Source organism: Pseudorca crassidens, chromosome 17 (genome assembly GCF_039906515.1).
Source record: "Pseudorca crassidens isolate mPseCra1 chromosome 17, mPseCra1.hap1, whole genome shotgun sequence".
Taxonomy (NCBI): domain Eukaryota; kingdom Metazoa; phylum Chordata; class Mammalia; order Artiodactyla; family Delphinidae; genus Pseudorca; species Pseudorca crassidens.
In genome coordinates, this window is record NC_090312.1 from 35,209,240 (window position 1) to 35,231,409 (window position 22,170).

A 22,170-nucleotide genomic window follows, 5' to 3' on the forward strand; every position below is an offset into this window, starting at 1 on the left:
AGAACTCATAGCTTACATTAGGGTTCACTGTAGGTGCTGTACATTCTATTGGTTTGGACAAATTTATCATGACACGTTTTCGCCATTATAGATCATAGAGTAGTTTTACCGCCCTGAGAATCCTCTGCTCTGCCTATTCATCTTCCTGTCTCCACTAACCTCTGGCAACCACTGATCTTTTTACCATCCCCATTGTTTTGCCTTTTCCAGAATGTCGTATAGTTGGCATCATACAATATCTAGCCTTTTTAGATTGGCTTCTTTCATTTAGTAATGTGCATTTAAGGTTCCTCCATGTTTTTTCATGCTTTATAGCTCATTTCCTTTTAGTGCTGAATAATATTCCATTGGAATAATATTCCATTGTGTGGATGTACCACAGTTTATTTACACATTCACCTACTGAAGGACATCTTGGTTGCTTCCAAGTTTTGGATAAAGATGCTGTGAGCATCTATGTGCAGGTTTTTGTGTGGACATAAATTTTCAACTCCTTTGGGTAAATACCTAGGAGCTCGATTGCTGAATCACTTGTTAAGAGTATGTTTAGTTTTGTAAGAAGCCATAAACTGTCTTCTAAGATAGCTGTACCATTTTGCACTCCCACCAGCAACGGATGAGAGTTCTTGTTGTTCTACGTCCTTGCCAGCATTTGGTATTGTCAGAGTTTTGGATTTTTGAGTCCTGTTTGTTTATTCAGTCAACATTCATATACCTACATATTTTTCCTTTTTATTCTTCATCCATTTATGCCCCTCTGAGCTTACACTGGGGAATCATTTTCCTTTTACTTGAATAACACCCTTTAATATGGGTTGACTGCTTAAAATTTCTCACATTTCTTTTTCTTTCTTTTTCTCCCCTTCCCTGCCCCCCTCCCCCGCCGAGTATCTTTGTTTCTTTCATTCTTTTTTTTTTATTTTAATTTTTTGGCTGTGTTGGGTCTTCGTTGCTGCATGCGGGCTTTCTCTAGTTGTGGCAAGTGGGGGTTACTCTTCGTTGCGGTGCGCAGGCTTCTCATTGCGGTGGCTTCTCTTGTTGCGGCACGTGGGCTGTAGGGCGCATGGGCTTCAGTAGTAGTGGCTTGCAGGCTCTAGAGCGCAGGCTCAGTAGTTGTGGCGCACAGGCTTAGTTGCTCCGCGGCATGTGGGATCTTCCCGGCCCAGGGCTTGAACCCGCGTCCCCTGCATTGGCAGGCGGATTCTTAACCACTGCGCAGCTAGCGAAGTCCTATTTCTTTCATTCTTGACACTATTTTTTGGCCTTAGGAGTGTGCTTTGCCCACAAGTGGGAAAAGCTTGAAGTGTTAGGGAGTTAACAACCCAGGAGCAATCCTCAACTATTGAGAGATGGAATTAATGGATAAATACCTCCAGTTTCCTCCCCACTCAGTGGGCTACTTCTAAGATATGTCCTACACAGTCTCTCAGATGATCCCCAGTGGGATTGAATTCCAGTTGTCCACACTGGTAAAACATTCATCAGCCCATCTTTTATAGGAGTTTCTCCATTTGCTGTCTCATTTCTCCATTTCCATACAGTGCTTCCTGTAATCACTTCCTAAATAAACTATTTATAGCCAAATCCTTGTCTCAAGGTATGTTTTGGGGGAAACCATATCTAAGACATGGCTTATTTCAGAGGTGCAGTCCTTTAGGGCTCCACACAAAGTAAGAGGAGCTCATTAGCACTCACCACTGCATTGGGGAACCTTGGACATTAATCCCTGTTGTCTTAGCTCTGAGTGTTTGTCAGAAGAACTGCTCAGCTTCTTGGCTTCTCACTGGGTCTTTCCGTAATTGGCATTCATCCCAGGGGGATAAGTGGCTCCAAACACAGGACTCACTTCCTTGGGTCTTATTCATCCCTTGGTTCCTAGTTTGGTAATTCATCATTATTTTGTTAACTCTCTTGTGCCTTTAAGTGGATTTAAAGAAATATTTTTGGTTAACTTTTCAGTTGTCCTCAAAGGGAGAATTAACCCAAATTGTTAGAAAAGAAGCCCACTCCAGCCTCCTTTTCTAGATTTGTATTGCACTTTAACTCTTCAAAAAGTTTCTACTTGAACCTTGCTTATTTCTATTCCCTATCTGTACTCCCTCCTCCCCCATCCATGTGATGGGCTTGCACAACTCTGTGCCTTTATTCTTGTTTTTCCCTGTTCAAAGTGTGACCCACCAAAGTGCAGGGAGATGAGAGTTCTCCTTAACATGCCAGCCTGGACGATGCCAAGATGGTTGTCAGTCAAAGACCAAGTGGGCAGTTTGAATGGGCTGCCTAGAGTGATGAGACCAGCCTTTGACCAGAACAGAAAGTCTCAGTGGGTAAATCAAGCTGGAAGCAGGGTGGAAGCACAATGAAAAGATGAAGAAAGACAGATGTGGAAGAAAGAGAAATGAAGCAAAGTATGGGCATGGAGGTTGGAGTTTGTCCAGGGGCACATCTAAAATGACTGTGTTTAAGTTAGATGTTCTATTTTCCCAGAACATTCTTGAAAGTTCAGCTTAAATGACTTCTTAATTCTCTTGTTTGGAACCACTTCCTCCTTTAACTTTCATAGCACTCTTACTGTATTTATCATATCACATTTTCCCATTGGCTTTGAATAGTCTGTTCCTTCTAAATTATTAAGTAGATGGCAGCTGTGGTATAGTGGAAAGAGCAATGGAATCAGAGTTAGATGACCTGGTTTTAAGTCTCAGCTTCAGCACTTACCTAAGGTGTTTGAGCCTCAGTGTCCTTGTCTATATAATGGGGATAATATTATTTACTCCATAGTGTGATTTGAGTATTAAAAGACATAAGCGTATAAAGTGGTATGTAGTCAAATGGTACATTTGTCAAGTGGCACATAGTGAGCAACTTGACAAATAAAAGCCTCCCTTTGCTGAGACTACTAAGTGTTATGAAGTGCTCTCCATGCTTGACATACATTATCTTATTTAGGCCTCATCAAAACCCTATGTAGAGCTATTACTATGGAATAGTTCACAAATGAGAAAAAAAGATGCTATGATAGGTTAAATGATTTAATCAAGGCCACATAGTTAAGTAGCAGAAACAGGGCACAAATTCAGGTCTGTCTGGCTCTAAAACTAGCAGTATCCATTGGTCTACCCTGCTTCCCAGTGGCTCCCACGGATTTCTAATAAGTAGTGGCCTTGAAATCATTTTTTAGTCTAAAGTAATCTGGGCCATTTTGGAGCTAGTGACCTACAAATGTGTTCCATTATCTGTCTCAAGGGGTACCTACTCTATCCTGATTTATAAATAAATTTTCATATATTTTGTTCAAAAGAACTTCCTGAGCAAAAGTGTGTGTGTAATGCATTAACAGAAGAAAAGTGATACTGAAAATTAAGAATGTTTCACAGGACCCCTGATTTAACTGAACATACTGGAGAAGAGGCTTCATGTTTTCACTTTTTTCTCTTGAAAGAGGTACTTGATTTTTTGAAGGTGCCATGGAAGCCTTTGAGAAGAAAGCTATGAACTGGTTCCCTAGAAAAAAGCAAATAGATCTATTCAAGAATTAGCCTTTATGATCCCACTGATCATAAGCTGAGGAACGAAACACCTTTGTAGAACAGATGTATCATCTTTCATTTAAAAGGAGTAAAAAATCATGAATCATTTAAATCAGGAAATTGGTGGAAATTTCCACTTTTTGTCTTTGTGTGGGTATGTAATAGTGGTGGTGTTGGGGAAATTGGGGAGATCAGGGTGATAAAAGAAGGTGCTGCAAAGTCAGCTCTATGATCCTACGATTGGACCTTCTGGAAAGGCCCTTACATAACTACCTTACTTCTCCAATAAAAGGCTGTGTATTTCTTCCCCTTAACTGATTTTACACTTCCACTTTAAATGTAACTGAGGATGAAGGACGAGAAACAAAAACAAAAAACCCCTAAGGGTCCGCAAAAAAAATTAGGGCTGCCCCAGGGGAAATCAGAGCGAGAGAATGAAGGACCCCTCTTCCTTCCCACCTCCCCGGGGACACACACTTAGCCTCCCTCCCGGACTCCCCGCCCCTGCCGGCTCGCCCTCCCCCGCCCCCCCCTGCCTCCTCTTTCCCTAACACGTGCTCTCCGGAACACTCACTCGGGAGATATCCCACCCCCCCGGGGCGGGGGCTGGGCTCGGGAGCCGAACGGACCAATCCGCACGCGCCTTACAGCGCCGTGGCCCGAGAACGTTGAGCTGCCCAATCGAAAGGGCCTTACCGCCCGTTTTCCCGGAGCCCCGCCCCCTCGCAGCCGTGCCCCCGCCCGCCCGTCTCCTCCCTCCTCCTCCTCCCGTTCGCCCCTCCCCCGCCGCTCGGGAGCGGAGCTTGCGAGACGGAGAAACTGGGGCAGAAGTGAAGATGGCGGCGGCGGTGCTGGCGGTGGCGGCGGCTTCTCGCCAGTGACGCGCGGTGCGGGCTCATCTCCCTCCCCACCTCCCTAGTCCGGACCCCGTCCGCCACCGGGACTACACCGGCCCCGCAGCCCGCAGCCCGTCCCACTCGCCCCTCCCCACTCGGTCCCTCTCCAGACGCCCGGCTGCCGCTGGCGGCGGCGCGCCCCGGCTCCCGGCCGCCGGCCTCGCACTCCTGCGCGCTGTCGCCGGGGGAGCGGGCGGCGTGTTGATCCGCCCTCCTGCCCGCCCCGCCGGACCGCCGCGCCGCGGACACACGCCCGGCGGGGAGGCGGCGGCGGCGGCGGCCCCTGCGCATTTGCTTCTCTCCATTTGGGGACTGGAGGGCGGCGGCGGCGGCTGTGGGTTTTGGGGAGGGGAAGGGGTTGGGGGGGGAGCAGAGCGCGGGGGGGGGCCGTGCTCAGGAGGAGGACGAGAAGGAAGCACCATGACGTCCATCCATTTCGTGGTTCACCCGCTGCCGGGCACCGAGGACCAGCTCAATGACAGGTAATAGGGCCGGCGGGCGGGCGGGCCGGCGGGCCGGCGGGCTGGGGGAGGGGCGCCTCCCCGCCCTCCCCTCCCCCACGGGGCCGCGCCGGGGCGGGCGCCGGTGTTTACGCGCCGTCCGGCGGTGTGGGGGGAGGGTCCTCGCTGCACCCGGCTAGGCCCCTTCCGGGGGCAAACTTCTGGTCCCGGGGGCCCGGGGCCGCGGGGGCGAGTGAGATGTGGACGGGAAAGCGCACTGCACCCTCCACTCCCTCGTTCCCCCCCCTCCGCCTCCACGAAGGAGCCGCGTTGAACTCGGTGGAGATGGGGGGGGGAATCCGGCTCCCGGTGGGGGGGAGCTGTAATTACCGCCCGGCCCAGGCTCGAGGAATCCATATTAGTCAAAGTTGAATTGAGACAGACAATGCGGATGGGGGATGGTGGAGGTAAAAAGAGAGGGAAGAGGAGAAGCCGGGCGAGGGGCCCCGGGTTAGGCTGGGCTCGCCCGGGGCCCTGGGAGCTGTGTCCGGTGTGGTGGTCGGACCTGCGGGGCCTGGAGATCCCGGGGGAGCGGGGAGGGTGGGGAGAAGCTGATTCCCGGCGGATCGCGGCTGCGGGGGAGGGAGGAAGCGCCATGATTATTGTTATTATTATTAAATTTGAGCCCCTGCAGTGAGGTTTGCCATTCCGGGGAGGGGATGAATTTGGGCGCGGGTGGGGAAGTGGATTAGCTTTCCTTGGCTCTGCTACTCCCGGAATGGTGCACGCAGCTCCTGCCCCGGCCCCTGTGGTGCGAGCTTTTTTGTTTCCTTTTTTATTCTAATGATAGTGTTTTCCTGAGTTGTAATTTGACAGCTGAAAGCCGAGCGTGAAGTCAAAGGAAAACTCTTACGTTTGCAGTTCGCAGTGCTGCTTTTCTTAACACGCTGTAAAATTTCTGGGATGGGTTTTGCTATGGGCGGAGGAGGAATTATGATTTTTTTTTTTTTTTTTTTGTCTTTCATAAGAAGGCTGTTTTGGCCCTGGATTCCTCTCCTTCCCTCCTCCATCGTCCCCTGCCAGGTTAGGATATTGAATTGCAGGGCCGCATGTTCTCAGGGAACTGAGATAAAGCAGGAAAAGTTCCTTCACTGTTGCAAAAGAGACTCCGAGGAGGTTGAGGGAAGCCTCCATTAAAGCAAGTCTTAGAATCTAGAACTCAGCTCTAATGATGGCCTAAATGTTTACAGGGTCAGAAAGGGGAACATTTTAAGTCTCTTTCTATCCCAACACTTTCGCTGCTCTCTATTCATTATAAATAGGGAAGGCCATCTGGGCCCAAGTTTAGAAGTTAGATATAATTTTTGCTAAGTGACCAGGTGACATAAATTGCATGATGCCCTTTTTGTCGTGCGCTTCCCGTCGGGAGGAAGAGGCCTAACTTGCTGCTAAGATACCGGCCTCTGTCTCGGAGTATCTAACCGCCTCAGGTGGGGCGGACAGCCTTTCAATCCGGGAAGCTGGAGGCTTGGTTTCTGGCGTTAGGTTTGGATTTGTCTAATCTTTGCTGTAACCATATAGCATTTAACATGTTTGTAAAACTTTTGGAATACTTTCTGAAAATAGTAATCATTTGGAATTGTCACGTAGTTCCTTTAAATACTGAAACAAGTTTTAAGTCATTTATTTTAACATTTCGTAATGCGATCCTTATTCCGATTTTGTTTCATTACAGATCTTTTGTTAAGACTTTCACATAAGGTTTTTTGTAAATTTTAGAACCACGCTAGTAGTGTGGATAGCCGTACTGTCTGTCATTCATAGAACCGAGTTGGTAGTGCTTGTAGTGCAACTTGTCTTGTAACTTAGAAAATTGCACCAGGAGAGAAGTAGGGTATGTTTTTTATATTAGTCCTAACTTCATATACCAAGAATCCTGACTAGCTTACTCAATTTACTGTGCATGCCAAAACCTATTTTGCAGTTTTGTTGGGCACTTTGAATAATTTTTGAGCATTCCTTTTGTTTCAGCTAGTCTGGAAATTGACACGTATCTTTTTTAAAGCTACCTTTTCTTTCTCCATTCCTGGTGTAAACAAGTAATCAGCTTTGTTTTTGATTTCTGTAATGTCGGTATACAATATTAAGAATAGTTGGATCATCTTCAGTTTTCAGTTCATGAGAAATGAAAGAGGTGGATCTGATGAGATCATAAAATGTACATCAGGGTGGCAGATATTTGAACAGTAGGAGAGGGCTGTAGGTAAAATCTTAGGAACCTCTAGTTTTATCTAGTAGCAGTAAAAATGTCTGTTGAGACTTACGAAGGTATCATTTGAGGTAGTCATGCTTTTTTAGTTTTGAAAAGTAGTTGACTTGTGGTGGAGCTGTTCTGTGTCTCCCCTTCAGAAGAAAGTTCATGTTTGCATACCTAGTTGCAAAGTAATAGGATCAACCTATTGCTGCATTGCTTGAGGGAAATGTTTCCAAACGAGGTTGGTTTTCTGGAACCTTACAACTTACTAGAATAAGCCCAGAATATTTTTGTCTTCAGGTAAAAATCTACCAAGGTTTAAAGTAAGTTTTGGTAATAGAAAAGAGTGTGTTACAATGGGTTGATTTTCTATGTATGATAGTCACAAGTGAAATGATAAATGGTAGTTCGGGATGAAAGATCTATAAATAGGTAGACTTTAGTCTTTACCCGGAAAGCAGTAAGACTGGACAGGCAGCATGGTACTACAAATAAATTGCTCAGTCAAAGAAAACTTAGGGGTCTCAAAACACCAATATTTTCTTCTACAAATAAGTTGTCTTTTTAAAATAACCACATCCTGTTAAAAGTTACATATTTTATTTAGTGTAATAGTGTGATGGCTCAAACATTTAAAGTGTACTCAGCATTTAAAAAAAAAACCCGTTTGTATCTGATTTTTTTCTTTGTGTTTTCATACTTGCTATTTCTGTGATAGTCTTTGTATATTGGGTTAAAATCTTTAATTATTGGCTCTGGGAGACCAAATAATGCAGTAGATGAATATAGGTGGGGATGGCTAGGGCAGAGGAGAGGAATTCAGAGAGCCTAGGATGTTGGTTGTAGCTTTCCAGAGTGATTACAAGGTCCCTGGTGCAGAGCGCTGGCCCTCAGCAAATACTCATTGTGTGCAGTTGAAACCATTCAGTGCTCAGATACTTGTGTGACATTTTGATTTTCTTTCTAGTGAATTTCTAGAGTTAGTGCTATGTTCTTGCTTAAAACATTGTCTTGAGAAATAGCAAACACCATAACAAGAACAAGGTTCTAGGCATTGAGATTAAGGGGAGAGCTGGAAGTGCCAGCTCACCAAACCCTGGAAAGTGCCAAAGAAGTCATGTAGACCAGTTTTTTCACTGATGAGCTGGAAAATCAGGCCCTGAGTTTATCCAGGGTATTGACAGATGAGGTCCACATGATGGGTCTTCTGATGTTTAAAGTCCAGGGCTCTTTTCAGTGTTCCACATGGCCTGTACTCTGGAAAATCTCTGCTTTCTGAGGCATCCCAGCCTTTGAGCAGCCACCTACCTGTCTTAGAGTTTTGATTTCCCTTTCCCCTCAACTCATCCCTCCTGGGCTCCAAATTGATTTACGCCTTTTGTCTTGGGGTGGACCCTCTTAACCCTTTCCTAGTACTAGGTTAAGAGAGGCCTTTTAAGGTGATGGTGTCCCTGTGACTAGTCCCTGTCTTGAATTACTCCTTGGGATGCAGGTGGCTACCTTGCAAACCAGTTCTCGTTTTTGGTCTGTATGTGGAATTTTCGTGTGAGCTTTGCTTTTAGGCATTATAATGTGCTGTGTGATCATAAACAGTCTTGGTTGAGATTGTCACATCAAAAGGGTTTTTCTCCAAGGAGCTCCCCCTTTAGATGCTGTAAGGCTGCATAGTAAGATAGTGTAGACAGGGGTTTGAAATTTGGAATTCCTAAATCTGGGTTTGTCTCAGCCCTGCTAATTATTAACTGTGTTGTGGTAATCGAGTCATTTAACCACTTACAACCTCACTCCCTATCTCTCCTCCTCCCCACCCCCTCATACCTCAGTTTCTTTTCTTTTTTTTTTTTAATATTTATTTTGACTGCACCGTGTCTTAGTTGCGGCACACGGGATCTTTAGTTGTGGCATGCGAACTCTTAGTCACGGCACGCGTGTGGGATCTAGTTCTCTGACCAGGGATCGACCCCAGGCCCCCTGCATTGGGAGTGTGGAGTCTTACCCATTGGACCACCAGGGAAGTCCCTCACACCTCACTTTCTAAATCAGGTATAGTACACACCTCAAAGTTGGTGAAGAATAGTTGAGATAGTGGGTGGGAAAACACAATGTTATAATGTAGGTTCTGTGGGAAATATTATAAAGAGATGGTTAATTTTTACTGCTTTTATGTGTTGTCTGGTTTCCAAATAGAAAAGCAGGAACTCAAAGAAATTGCCCTGGAATATCCTTAGCATTGAATGCAGAATCCAGACCGTTATTCTTAGATCAGCGATTCTCAACTAGGGGCAGTTTTTGCCCACCAGGGGATATTTGGCTGTGTTGGGAGACATTTTTTTTTTTTTTCTGGGACGTGGGCCTCTCACTGTTGCAGCCTCTCCCGTTGCGGAGCACAGGCTCCGGATGCGCAGGCTCAGCGGCCATGGCTCACGGGCCCAGCAGCTCCGCGGCATGTGGGATCTTCCCGGACCGGGGCACGAACCCGCGTCCCCAGCATTGGCAGGTGGGCTCTCAACCACTGTGCCACCAGGGAAGCCCCTGGAGACATTTTTTGATTGTCCCCGTTGGGGCATTGTTACTGGTCTCTAGAGGGTAGAGAGATGAGACCAGAGATGTTGCTAAACACCCTGCAATGCACAGGACGGCCCCACAATAAAGTATGGACCTGTCCAAAATGTCAGTTGTGCTGAGGTTGCGAAAGTCTGTCGTAGATTATCTTGAATGTACATCGATGTAAAACTAAATGGAAATTCATGAGGAAAAATTCAAGCAATGTAAGTTAGTCTCAAAACGTGACTTACTTAAATGGAAATTAATTAAAATGAAATAAAATTAACAAGTCAGTTCCATGGTAGCAGTGGCCACATTTCAAGTGCTCTGTACCCACATGTAGGTAGTGGCACCGATTGGACAGCGCAGATACAGAACAGTGCCATGATCACTGCAAATTCTGTTGGGCAGCGTTGACACAGAAAGTGCTTTTTTGCACAAGGCATGGCATTTAGTGAGTGCTCCTTTTTTTTTTCTTAAGTTATTTATGGCTGCGTTGGGTCTTTGTTGCTGCGCTTGGGCTTTCTCTAATTGCGGCGAGCGCGGGCTACTCTTCGTTGCCGTGCGAGGGCTTCTCATTGCGGTGGCTTCTCGTTGTGGGCTCTAAGCGCTTGAGCTTCAGTAGTTGTGGCACGTGGGCTCAGTATTTGAGGCTCGCGGACTCTAGAGTGCAGGCTCAGTAGTTGTGGCACATGGGCTTAGTTGCTCCATGGCATGTGGGATCTTCCTGGACCAGAGCTCGAACCCAGGTCCCCTGCATTGGCAGGCGGATTCTTAACCACTGCGCCACCAGTGAAGTCTGATCGCTCCTTATTTTTATTAGGAACTGTTGGGTTTTAAAGACTCAAGCGTATCCTCCTCCACTCAGTAGGAGCCAGAAAATAGGCCAGGGATTACGTGGAGCCGAATGAACAAAAGTTGTGGTGGGTAGAGGTTATAATAGTTGAAAGCTGCCTAAAGTTTAATTGTGCTGCACCAAAAAACACAAGTATTAGGGTGGAATAGAGCATCACGTCACCAAACCAGTGGGAAATCTGACTATTTGATTGTTGAGATTGTTACCTAGAAACAACAATGCTAGAGTGACTTTATTGGGAAGGTACAGGCAAGCTTCACTAAGATGATTAAGTTGTTTAAGGAAAGTAAGATTAAAGACAGGGTATGAAATAGCCAAACCAAAAATTGAAAAAACAAACAAGGGAAGATCAGTTTTATAAATCAAGAAATCAGTGACTAAATTGTAGGTTTAGGAGTAAACAGACACTTGGGAAGGAAATTACATAGTACATAGGAATATAACTAGGAATAATGGGATGAACTTTAGAAAGGTCAGGATTTTTCCCTTAACAATTAGGTTATTTAGGAAATAGTCTCTAAAGGAAAGTTTAATCACTGAAGACTGTGTCAAATTACGCTTAAGTAGATCTTGCAGGGTGTATTGAGGGGAGTGATTTTATGTTGCAGGAGCATGTACTCATGTCTTTTTGCCCCGTTTTTTATCATACATATACTCGGCCCTTGGTATCCACGGGTTTCACATCCGCAGATACTGAGTGCAGACTATTCATTGTACTGGTTATTTTATAAAGGGACTTAAGCAACCGAGGATTTTGGTATCCGCGGGGGCTCCTGGAACCCATGCCCCTCGGAGACAGAGGGACGACTGTACTTCTAGTTAAGAAAACAAACTCCAATTATAGTCTGTGTTTCTCTCATTTTGACACCTTGGCATTCTGAGCAAATGACAACAGTCTGCCCTCCTGGGTCACTATAATTATGAAATGTTGATTTGTTTTTATAATTGATTTTTAAGTTTTACTGTGAAAATTATTTTAAAGCTTTTCATTATGGAAAATTTAAAGCATTTACAAAAGTAGAGAGGATGGTATAGTGTATTAACTCTATGTACAAGAGTTATTACCCAGTTTCAACAGTTATCTACTCGTGACCAGTCTGGTTTCAAGCTTCTTCCCTATTTATTCCTTTTCCTCAGATCATTTAATTGATGTACCTTCGTTATGTATCTCAAAGATGAAAACTTAAAAAAAATTACCTTAATCTCAAAGTTCAATCTGTTTAGATTTTCCTGTTGTCACATAAATGCTTATTTTTGATGACTGACAGTTTTGAAATTTTACATAATAAAACTGAGTTTTAACGTGTTAACAAAATTTAACATTCTTAAGAGTAAGAGAAAATTTGTTTGGATAACAGCCTTAGAAGGACAGGCAGCATCACACTGGAAATCTTAATGTTCCTTACAGGTTGACTGATGCTGTCATTTCTTAATCTCCAGTGTGATAGCATTTTATCAACAAGTCGCTTGTAATAATGGTTATGTAATGATGGAAAGACAAGATTCTTGAAATTAAGTGATTTTCTGTGGGGCACATTGAGGAATAAGAATAAGTCGTGAAAAATTTGCAGCATTCTTCTAAGTTAATATAGAGGTAAGACTACTGGTAAATTGAACTTGGCTATTAGAAATTATTCTCTAGTGGGGTCATATTTTACATTATTTTCTTGATCACAGTAGCGCTAATAAACCCCTTCAAAGTGAGAAATATGGTAAATTCTTAGATAACTGTGGTTTGTGACATGCTCATTTTTGTCAGGATATTGAATGAAGAGTTAAAAATTAATGTTATTTCACATGTAAATAAAAATACAGTTTGTTTTACCCAAACAGCAAAAGTAATGTTATTTGTTCAGTTTCCAGTTGTATCATTCACTTTAATAAAATGTTTTCAACTTTCTCTCTCCTTATGTATTTTGTAACTTAGCTTTATTGAAGTATAATTTACATACAGTAAAATTCACCCATTTTTAAGTGTACAGTTTGATGAGTTTTGACAGATGTATACAGTTGTGTAACTATTACCACAATCAAGATATAGAACATTTTCATGACCCTCAAAAATTCCCTTGTGCTCCTTTGTGCCCAAAAGTCCCTTCCCCCCATCATGCCCCTGAAAACAGTTATTCTTCTTTCTCTCACTGTAATTTTGCCTTTTTTAGAATTTCATGCAAATGGAATCATGTGTTTGGTGTCTTCCTTAGCACGTGTAGCAGTTTTTCTTCTTTTGTGTTTGTGGTAGTAGTATTTCATTGTTTGGATATAATACAGTTTTGTAATCTGTTTTCTAGCTGATGGGAATTTGGGTTGTTTTCAAGTTTCTGGCTATTTCTTAGTTTTTATTTTTTAAAAATTCCTTGCTATAAAAAACATTCTTATAGAAGATCTGGAAAACAAAGATCAAGTTATAAAGTCTAGCAAGGTTGCCATCACTGGTAATGTTTTGGTGACTTTCTGGTCGCTTTTTTCCTATACATGGATTTTTTTTTTTTAATATAGTTGTGATCATGCTGGATATAATTTTATGTATTTTGAAATTTTTCTTGACTCTAAAATGTTACGTTATTTTTCATAGGAAAAAGCTACTCAAAATTTTAAAAAGTACATTTTTCTCGATAGCAAATTTTCATGTTAATTAAAGTACTGGTATATATATAAAGAGATTATGTTTTGAAATTTCAGTAGTAATAGTGGTAGTCTAGATTGCTAGTTATAAAGATTACGACAGTGTCCAGTCTAGGAAGCACTGTGAATTCTCTTGAATGAATCAATAGAATTTTATTTCCATTCTCATCAGTTCAGGCCCCATTTTTTGTAGTACAGAAAAAACAGGGTTGAGAACCTACCATTTCAAGAAATTGGCTCTGCTCCAGCATGAATCTGCTGTTCCAAAATTCAGACCGTAAGGTGTTCTAGCTCTTTTTGTGAACTCAGATACCAGGTTTTCCTCACAGACTATTTGAAACTCCAGAGATGGGCTTTGCATGAGCGGCTCCAAGACCCTGTTAGAGGCCTGGTGGAGGTTCATCTGAGTGTTTTTTCCTGGGACAGCCTGCTCTGTGACCTGAAAAGTCAAGGAGGATGGGTTTTGTACGCTTTAAGAAAAAGCCAAATTTGAGATGTGGAAGTTAACTTGATGAAGAAAGTCAAAGAAGCAGAGACAATATAGGGTTATTTTGATGTCTAAATGATGAAAGCAGGGTTTTATATGAAAAGCTTTGAGGAGAGGGGTATGTGCGCTTGTGCAGTTCATCATCTCTTTTCTTAGGTTGTGGGAGTGACTTTGTTTCCTGTCCAAAGGGAATTTGAACTAGTCCAGTTGGTGCTGTGTGTCATCATCTGCATATGGAAACTTTAAAGGAAGCACCAGACAGGTGATTTTTCTTGTGTGCAAATCTAGTTTAAAATTCTCTTAGTATGCTTCTGTTTCTAGTGATATTTAAACTTCATCTCTGACAAGTCGGTGTTTTCCGTAAGTGATTGCATTTTTCTGCTTATCAGGTGTTCTGATCATTATAGATAAAGAATAATGAGAAGGAGGGAGTCCTTGGATGCTGTGGACAGTGTACCTTTGCTTTCTCTGGTTGTTGTTTGGGGAAGTATAGGAACTGCTTTTTCTTTGCTTCCTGCAGTTGCCAGCAGGGATGGATACAAATTGGTGCCACATGGTTCCGACTGATTCTCTGTTAGGTTTCTGTCACTGCTGGGGGGATGTAGAACCAGGAACGGGTGTCTTCTCTTGGGGAGGTTGGCAACCCATGGTCTGCAGGTCAGAGATGACGTGGGGGCTGATTTTGTTGGCAGTTGCTCATCTTTCTGCCACTTCTGAGAGCCGAAAGATACCAAAAAATAAGTACAACACTTGCATCCAGAGACAGGCGGCAGTATGTGGTTAGCAGGCACCCCATACCATCCAGAATGTTTCTGGTTTCAAAAAACTCTGTTGAGTGGCGGGGACTTTAGGCCAGTTGGTCTTTTGCTTTCCTTCTCCAGGGCGCTTGACTGCTCAGAAGTCTCTTTGGAAATGTAAAAAGCTTCTTCAGTTGGCATGAAGATTCAGTCTTTTCTTTGGTGAATTCTAGGACATTCTTGAGGGGTTTTTGTTTTTGAGCATGATATGTTTAAAACCTTTTTTTTTTGAAATGGAAAGTCTTTCTGGCAATAGTGTTGAAGTTTTAAAAGAGTAACATAACCTAACCAAATTGTAGTAAAAACATTTATTGTGGTAGCCTTTTCGGATTAAGAGGTTCTTGGATTTAAAATAGTGCTTCTCACAGTGTCTAAACAGACCACCGTCATCAGGAACAAAAAAGCGTGAGGACCCCTGTATAAAAGGCTCTCACCCACATTTCTTTGTTTTAAAATTAAGTGATGACAGCAAATAGGGCCAAGCTTGCCAGTTCCTCACTGCCCCCAGCCATCTTTTTCCCCTCAGGCTATAGGTTCTGAGGCTGTCTGTTTGAGAATGGGGTATTTTCCTGCCCTTTGAGGCTAGAGTAATTTATTTTTGTTTGCTTTTCTGTTTTTACAAATGAAATTTTAAAAATTCGAATTAATTTACATAAATATTAGGTCTGTCCCAGAACTATAAGACACTGAGAGGATAGCTTTTTAAAAACAGATGTCAGTGCTCATAGGCTTACAGTCTTAGCTGGGGGAGTGATGCCGATCCACAGACCAGTAGCAAACTATGAAAGACTGGTGAAAGAGGTAGTCGAGTTTGACCTGTGTAAATATTTGCCATGTGTTGCCTGCACAGAGTTTGAGCACAGTGTTAGGTTAGTTTCCTTTGTTCAGTAAATGTTTGTGTGCTTCTCAGACATTGTGCTAGGCCTGGGGTGGCTGCACCAACCCTTCCTGGAACTTGGGTTGAGAAGTAGTTGGAACTTTTTCTAGCTCATTGGGAAAGTTTGGGGAAGAGTGAGGTGACAGACTTAGTGGGCCCAGGGAGTGGTATCCGGTAGGTGGGCCATGTTTATTTATTTTTTAAACTTTTTACTTTGAAATAATTGCAGACTCACAAGTAGTTGCAAAAATGATGCAGAGAGGTCCCGTGTACTCATAACCCAGCTTTCCCCAGTGGTAATATCTTGATTGTGCCAAGTATTTTTCACATCCTTGTCAAAATACTAGAAATGGGAAGGTAGATTTTCTCTATATGCGCTTTTGAAAATTGTTTTTTTTTTCTGGTAAGATAACATAGATTAGAAGACACAAATTTAAAGAAAACTTGGTATTCTTAGATGATTTTGAATTGATGGGATATATAGTAGGCAGTCTGTCTGTCTTTGATATGATGGTAATGGGATATAAATTGGAGGAAATTTGGTTGGGGATTTTTTTTTCTGTGTGTGTCTGATACTAATTGGCCATGTGACCATGAATAAATGATATAAATAAATGATATGACTCTCACTTGTAAAATGAAAGAATTGGACCAGATCGTTTAGGATTTTTCTGCTCCAATTTCTGTGCTCTTAGAATTGTGGTAGGGAAGAGGGTTTTTGTATCGTAGAATGGCTCAGAGGGAGAAAGGACTGTGAGTCTACGGTTGCCCATGGTTTCTTTTACTTAAATTTTGTTTAAGTAAAAGAATCAATGGAAGAAATAAACTGGTAAAGTGGGAAATAAATTTTACTCTTTTACTCAATGAGTAGTTTGCTAACTAAGTTATATACATTGGGATGCAAAGATGATGGTTTCTGCCCTCACGGAGCTTTCAGTTTAATGGGGAGACGCATGAAAATAAAGAATTAAGTGCTAATAGAGACTGTAAGTCACAGGGAAGAAGGACCTGATGATTCAACCTGGTGCTTGCAAAGAGCTTTGAAGACAAGGTTTCAGGGTGTGGGGACTGGTGCATCCTCTTACTTCCATTCTCTTGAGTCTAATGAATTTTCATTTATAGGCATTGAAGATGCTGGTAGCAACTAGAGGTTCATCGTAGATGTCTGTATCTGATATTGATAATCAGAGTTTTAATAATAGTCCAGAACTCTTGCATTGTTTAAGAACAGTTTACATATAGACAGTGGCGGGGTTTTTTCTGTTCCTTTGCTTTTTGTTTGCAAAAGATCTGTCTGGGGGTAAAAACACAAGAGGATAATGGCCTGTTGGGGTGTGAAAACAAGTTGCTTCGTCCTAATGCTTTGACTTAGTTTTGGAAGAGACGATATTGGGAATTGGCAAGGAGGAGGGGATACTTGAAGAGCTTATGTGGGTAGTCTGTGCTCCTTTCTATTCATGCCTGCACAGGCTGGGATTGACCCTATGGCTGCCTTGAATGCTACCAGGAGAGTAGTGTTGGAGCACAGAGACACTTAAAAATGAGACCAAGTGTTCTCTGACTCTTTCATTGTTACTGTCGTTGTTTAAAATGAAAATTTCATGTAGTGCACTGCCGATAAATATTTTAAGATTATTTATGGTTCTAGACATTCATGTGATAGGTCTGTTTTAATGGATATAGAATTTCATATTGGATTTAAGACCCCAAGGTAAGATGAAATACTCAAAAATGTGTTTTCTGAATTTAGATGTATCTGCTTAATCCTTTAAATTTTATAATACATTTTAATCTGTCTTCAGGTTTGTTTTGTGATATTGACATTCATTATCCAGTATTACAGTTCTTACAGAGTTTAAGAGTGTTACTGCGTACCTGAAAGAATTTGTGTACCATAGGCAGGCCCTGATGGAGAAGGAGTTCTGAGAACTGGAAAAATACTAGATTTGGAGTCAGGAGACTTGGTCCTTCTACTAATCAGTCATGTAACCTTGGGCAAGTCATTTCCTTGCAGTGAGTCTTAGTTTTAGTTTACTCATTTGTAAGATGAGGGGGTATATGTGATGTCTGAAAGTTCATCTCAGCTCTGAATCTGTGTGACTGTAGGCCTATAGATACTGTTTTATGAGTTGTATTTAATATATGTTAGTCAGCTTTGCCATTCTAAGGTTTGATTTTTATTCCTGCCTCAGACCTGCTCTTCTATTCTTTTGTACTCATTCTAATGGGTATCTAGAAGCAGTGGACATTCTAAACTCTGAATACCTTGTTTGTTTAACTGAAGGGGAGCTCTTCAAAACCAGCCCAACTCTTCCGTGTTTTGTTTTTGTTAATTTTTTAACTGGTAGGGCTCATGTATTTGATTTGGCACAAATGAATTTAGTATAATTATGTTATCTTTTCATTATGCTTTCCATATAAATTTAATGGGGGAAGGTTCCGGGTAGCAAAAGCTTATTTGAAATAATGTGTGATAAAGCAAAAGCACATTGACAGCTTATCACCTCACCTCCTGGGCTTGAGAGTGTTTGCTCATCTTTGGTTGGTAGTGGGTTGGGACTCTTCTCTTTTGGGAGGCTGTTTCGGCAGTCCTCCTACTGTCGAGTGCTCAGGATACCCATTATCGTGCTATATGGTAGACTGTAATAATTGATGTTACCTTTCGACTTGACTAGACCGGAAGTCTACTTGACTTTCCTGAGTAGAAAGTCATTTTTGAGATGTTCAAAATTTTACATCAAGGAGAATTTTAGGATTTTCATGTTTTACAGCTTAGGAAATTGAGGGCTGGAGTGCCCAGATGATTAGTGAAGTGGCAAAGACTAGACTCTGCATTATTTCAGCTTTATTGTTTTTCCTTTTCTTCTTGAAATGGGCATGGGAAGTAACTTGTTTTTCTGATACACACACACCTGTTAGTATATATATATCTACACACACACACCTGTTAGTGTATATATATATATATATATATATATATATATATATCTACACACACACACACCTGTTAGTGTGTGTGTGTGTGTGTGTATATACACACACATGCAATTAAATATGAATATGGGGGCTTCCCTGGCTATCCAGTGGTTAAGACTCTGCACTTCCACTGCAGGGGGCACAGGTTCTATCCCTGGTTGGGGAACAGATCTTGCATGCCGCAAGTCGTGGCCAAATAAAAAAACAATCTATCATATAGAGCTATTTGTATGGAAAATTTTGATCAATTTTTTTTAAGAAATGTATCCTGTTTGCAAAGGCACAGTAAAGTTTTTTTATCCTGTTTGCAAAGGCACAGTAAAGTCTATAATCTTATAGACTATAGGCAATAAAGCTAACAATAAACCTTATTTGACACAAACCATATTCCCATTCTCTGTTCATTTGATCTTGAGAAAAGTCTAGTATGTCCAGTAGTTTCAAGGATATCATTTTAACTTAAAAGGTTCTGATATATTTAATTTATAAATCTCAGACTGATATAATAGAGTTTTGGAAAACTATAAGAAGTGCCTTGTTAATGTGTATATTCCTATGTAAAACACATTGCTTCTCCTGTGTATATTTTTTAAAATTAAAGAAACGCACATTTGAAAAAAAAATAATAATATGTACACACAGTGTGTATGCCATTAAATAGTATCTCATCCTTTAGTTAAGCACATTTTGTGGGGCTTCTGCTGCATGTTGGTTCTAGTCTTCGGTGTATGATGGTAGAGCTTAGTCTGTGGGAAAGACAGACCATTACAGAGCAGTGTGATAATGAGCATAGGGAAAGAGGAAGTAAAGGATTCTTCACCAGAGGCACATACCCCAGTCTTGCAAAGAAGGAACAGCTTATTGGAAGAAGTAATGTTTAAAAGGAGGACCAGGATTCTGAAATGTTTAAAAGGAGGACCAGGCTGAGGAGCTGGTGGGGAAGATGTGTGATGTAGGGCAGGGCCTGGAGGACTAGAAGAGCTTTCTAGGCAGAAGGAACAGCATGTGAGAAGACCCTAAGGTGAGAGAATGCTCAGAGTAACTACATAGGGTCTCAAATCAGTTGAATAGTTCTCTTGTAAAAAAGAATACCCTCTTAACTATCTTCAGTAATGAGCTTGGTATTATCATGATAAAATAAATCTGTTGTGTTATGTCATATATTGGCTGTGACTAGTTAATTTAATGGATCAGACTTAGAGTAACTGAACCAGTGCAATAAAGGGTATGCATTCCATCCTAGTTTAGGCCAGTTGCTTGATCTCATGGCTACAAATAGCATCTTTAAACCTCTATTCAGCCAAGTTGTTGATGTTTGTTAGTGTTAATGAAGACAAACAAGCTTGGATGGATGGTTCAGTTCAAATGCCTTATTGCTGTTGGGAAAACAGTGCAAATCCTGTAAACAGACCAATAATATCACTGAGATAAAAAGACTCCATTTATCTGTGTAAAAAACAGTTCATGGTCTTAACCAGGTTAAAGGTAAAAGTTTCATAAGAAGTGATGACAGTGCGCTTGTTTCTGGGTTGAGTGATTGCTTTTGATGTCTCTTAATATGTTTTAGTATTTTATATACTTTTATGTGAGTATATATTATCATTATTTTTTTTTCAAGTTCAGGTTAGTTCACATTTTATTTTATTTTTATTTATTTATTTTTGGCTGCGTTTGGTCCTCATCGCTGTGCGCGGGGCGCCCTCCAGCTGCAGCGAGCAGGGGCCACTCCCCACCACGGTGCGCAGACCTCCCACTGCGGTGGCCTCTCCCGTTGCGGAGCATGGGCTCTAGACGCGTGGGCTTCAGTAGTTGTGGGTCGCAGGCTCCAGAGCGCAGGCTCAGCAGTTGTGGCACATGGGCCTAGTTGCTCCGAGGCACGTGGGATCCTCCCGCACCAGGGCTCGAACCTGTGTCCTCCGCACCGGCAGGCGGACCAACGACTGCACCACCAGGGAAGTCCCTATATTATTTTAATAATAGAAAAAGAGTAAATCCCTAGGGAAGTGTTTGAATTTAGTTAACTATTCACCTAAAGCAGGAACGTGAAAAGCATTGAATAAAGAGTACTGATTTAACTTCACTAAAGTTTTTTTTTTCCCCCCTTTTTTCCCTCTAGAGACTTCTTACAGGGAGTGTAATTCTTTGTGTAAAACTAATTGAGGGACGATTCTACAAATAATTATTTTAAAAAGTTATTTTGAACTTTGATATTGAACAAAGCCATTAGGATCAAGTAGATATATGGGCATAATTTCCTACTTGAACTTACAGAATATTTGTTCACAGCCATGCCTCAAAGGAATGTTGTGTGATGAAAGCCTTTTGGGTTTTGGACAAAAATTTATCATTTCCGTTTTATATTCAGAGTTCACGCAGGGAGACGATAGCTTGTCAACAACATTGTGATAAAATTTAAATACTTTTTTTCCTCCTAGTAAATTGACCAGAATTTTCACCATAACTTGAATATAAATGGACATTAAAAGAAATTCCACTTCGTTTCATTCATTCATTCATTCATTATCAGTCAACAGATATTTATTGAGGGCTTGTTTTGGGCAAGATACTTGGGCTGTATCAGTGAACTAAAGAGGCAAAAATTCCTGCCTTTGAGGAGCTTACATTCTAGTGACATGCTTTTTGTGTGTTCATAGTTATGAAACACTTCTTTTGAAATGTGTGGTGTTTAATTTCCAAATGTTACATCTGTCGAAATGTATTCCTATTAAAAATGTAATCAGTTAGAAATTATGGGAAAGCCCACTGAATTAACTGTTCTTTGTATTATCCCTAAATGGTTTCTTAAATATTCTCATTATCCTGCAGGGCCACTCCTGCAGGTCCTTCCTTCAGTTTGAGCCTGTGAGTGCCATTCGGGGGGAGCTGAGAGGTGACCTCTTTGAAGACAGGCTCGTTGTGGTCTTTGCATTCCTAGTACTTGACATATGTTAGTACATATGTTTATTAAATTAATCTGAACTTCAAAAGTAAGCAAAATAAAGTACTATATTTTAATAAAAATTAGTTCTTAGAACTATATTCCAATCTCTGGAATAAGGAATGAATTAAGTGTATGGATTTTTTTTTTTTTGGAATGTACTATTCCAGTAACATTGAAAGATACCACAATATTTCACCTGACCTCCCCCCCACCCGCCATATTTCATGTAGGAGACCTTCCTTAAATGGTGATCCTTGACTCTGTATGTGTGTATGTAATTTTGGTGAGGTTGATATTCTTTTCCCATCCAACATTCTATTGTAAACATCTTCAGACATTGCAGAAAAATTGAAAGAATGAACAGTGAGTTATTTGGTTATCCACCTTCTCCATTCAGTAATTGTTATTTTGGTAATTGTTTTTGCCAAATTTGCAAAATATGCATGTATATATAAATGACTTTGTTGAGCTGTTTAGAAGTTGCAGTCATCATGATGCTTTTTTTTTTTTTTTTTTTGCGGTATGCGGGCCTCTCAGTGCTGTGGCCTCTCCCGTCGCGGAGCACAGGCTCCGGACACGCAGGCCCAGTGGCCATGGCCCACGGGCCCAGCTGCTCTGCGGCACGTGGGATCCTCCCGGACCGGGGCACGAACCCGCGTCCCCTGCATTGGCAGGCGGACTCTCAATCACTGCGCCACCAGGGAAGCTCCATGATGCTTTTTTAATCTTTAAATACATGGGCTTGCATTGCCTAAGAATATGGACCTTCTTCTGTACAACCACCATTATCACTTCAGAAAATTAACAAGAGTTCCTTAATACCATTACTTTTCTCCACTTGTCTTTAAAATGTCTACGCAATAGCTGGGTTTTTTCAAACCAGAATTCAATCAAGGCCTACACATTGTATTTGGCTTCATTTGAATTTAGTCATGGAGTCATTTTTACAA

The 22,170-nt window shown here is 41.8% G+C and overlaps 1 protein-coding gene across 7 annotated transcripts in view; it reads left to right on the forward strand.

The window, feature by feature from the left end:
- The first annotated feature begins 4,750 nt into the window (after nucleotides 1-4,750).
- Nucleotides 4,751-22,170, forward strand: part of UBR5 (ubiquitin protein ligase E3 component n-recognin 5) — a 141,958-nt gene continuing 124,538 nt past the window's right edge. For all 7 annotated transcript variants that reach the window (XM_067711586.1, XM_067711589.1, XM_067711588.1 and 4 more), the window contains exon 1: nucleotides 4,751-4,905. In XM_067711586.1, the coding sequence (XP_067567687.1) occupies nucleotides 4,844-4,905 (62 nt within the window). In that variant the 5' untranslated portion in view covers nucleotides 4,751-4,843. The remainder of the gene's footprint in view (nucleotides 4,906-22,170) is intronic.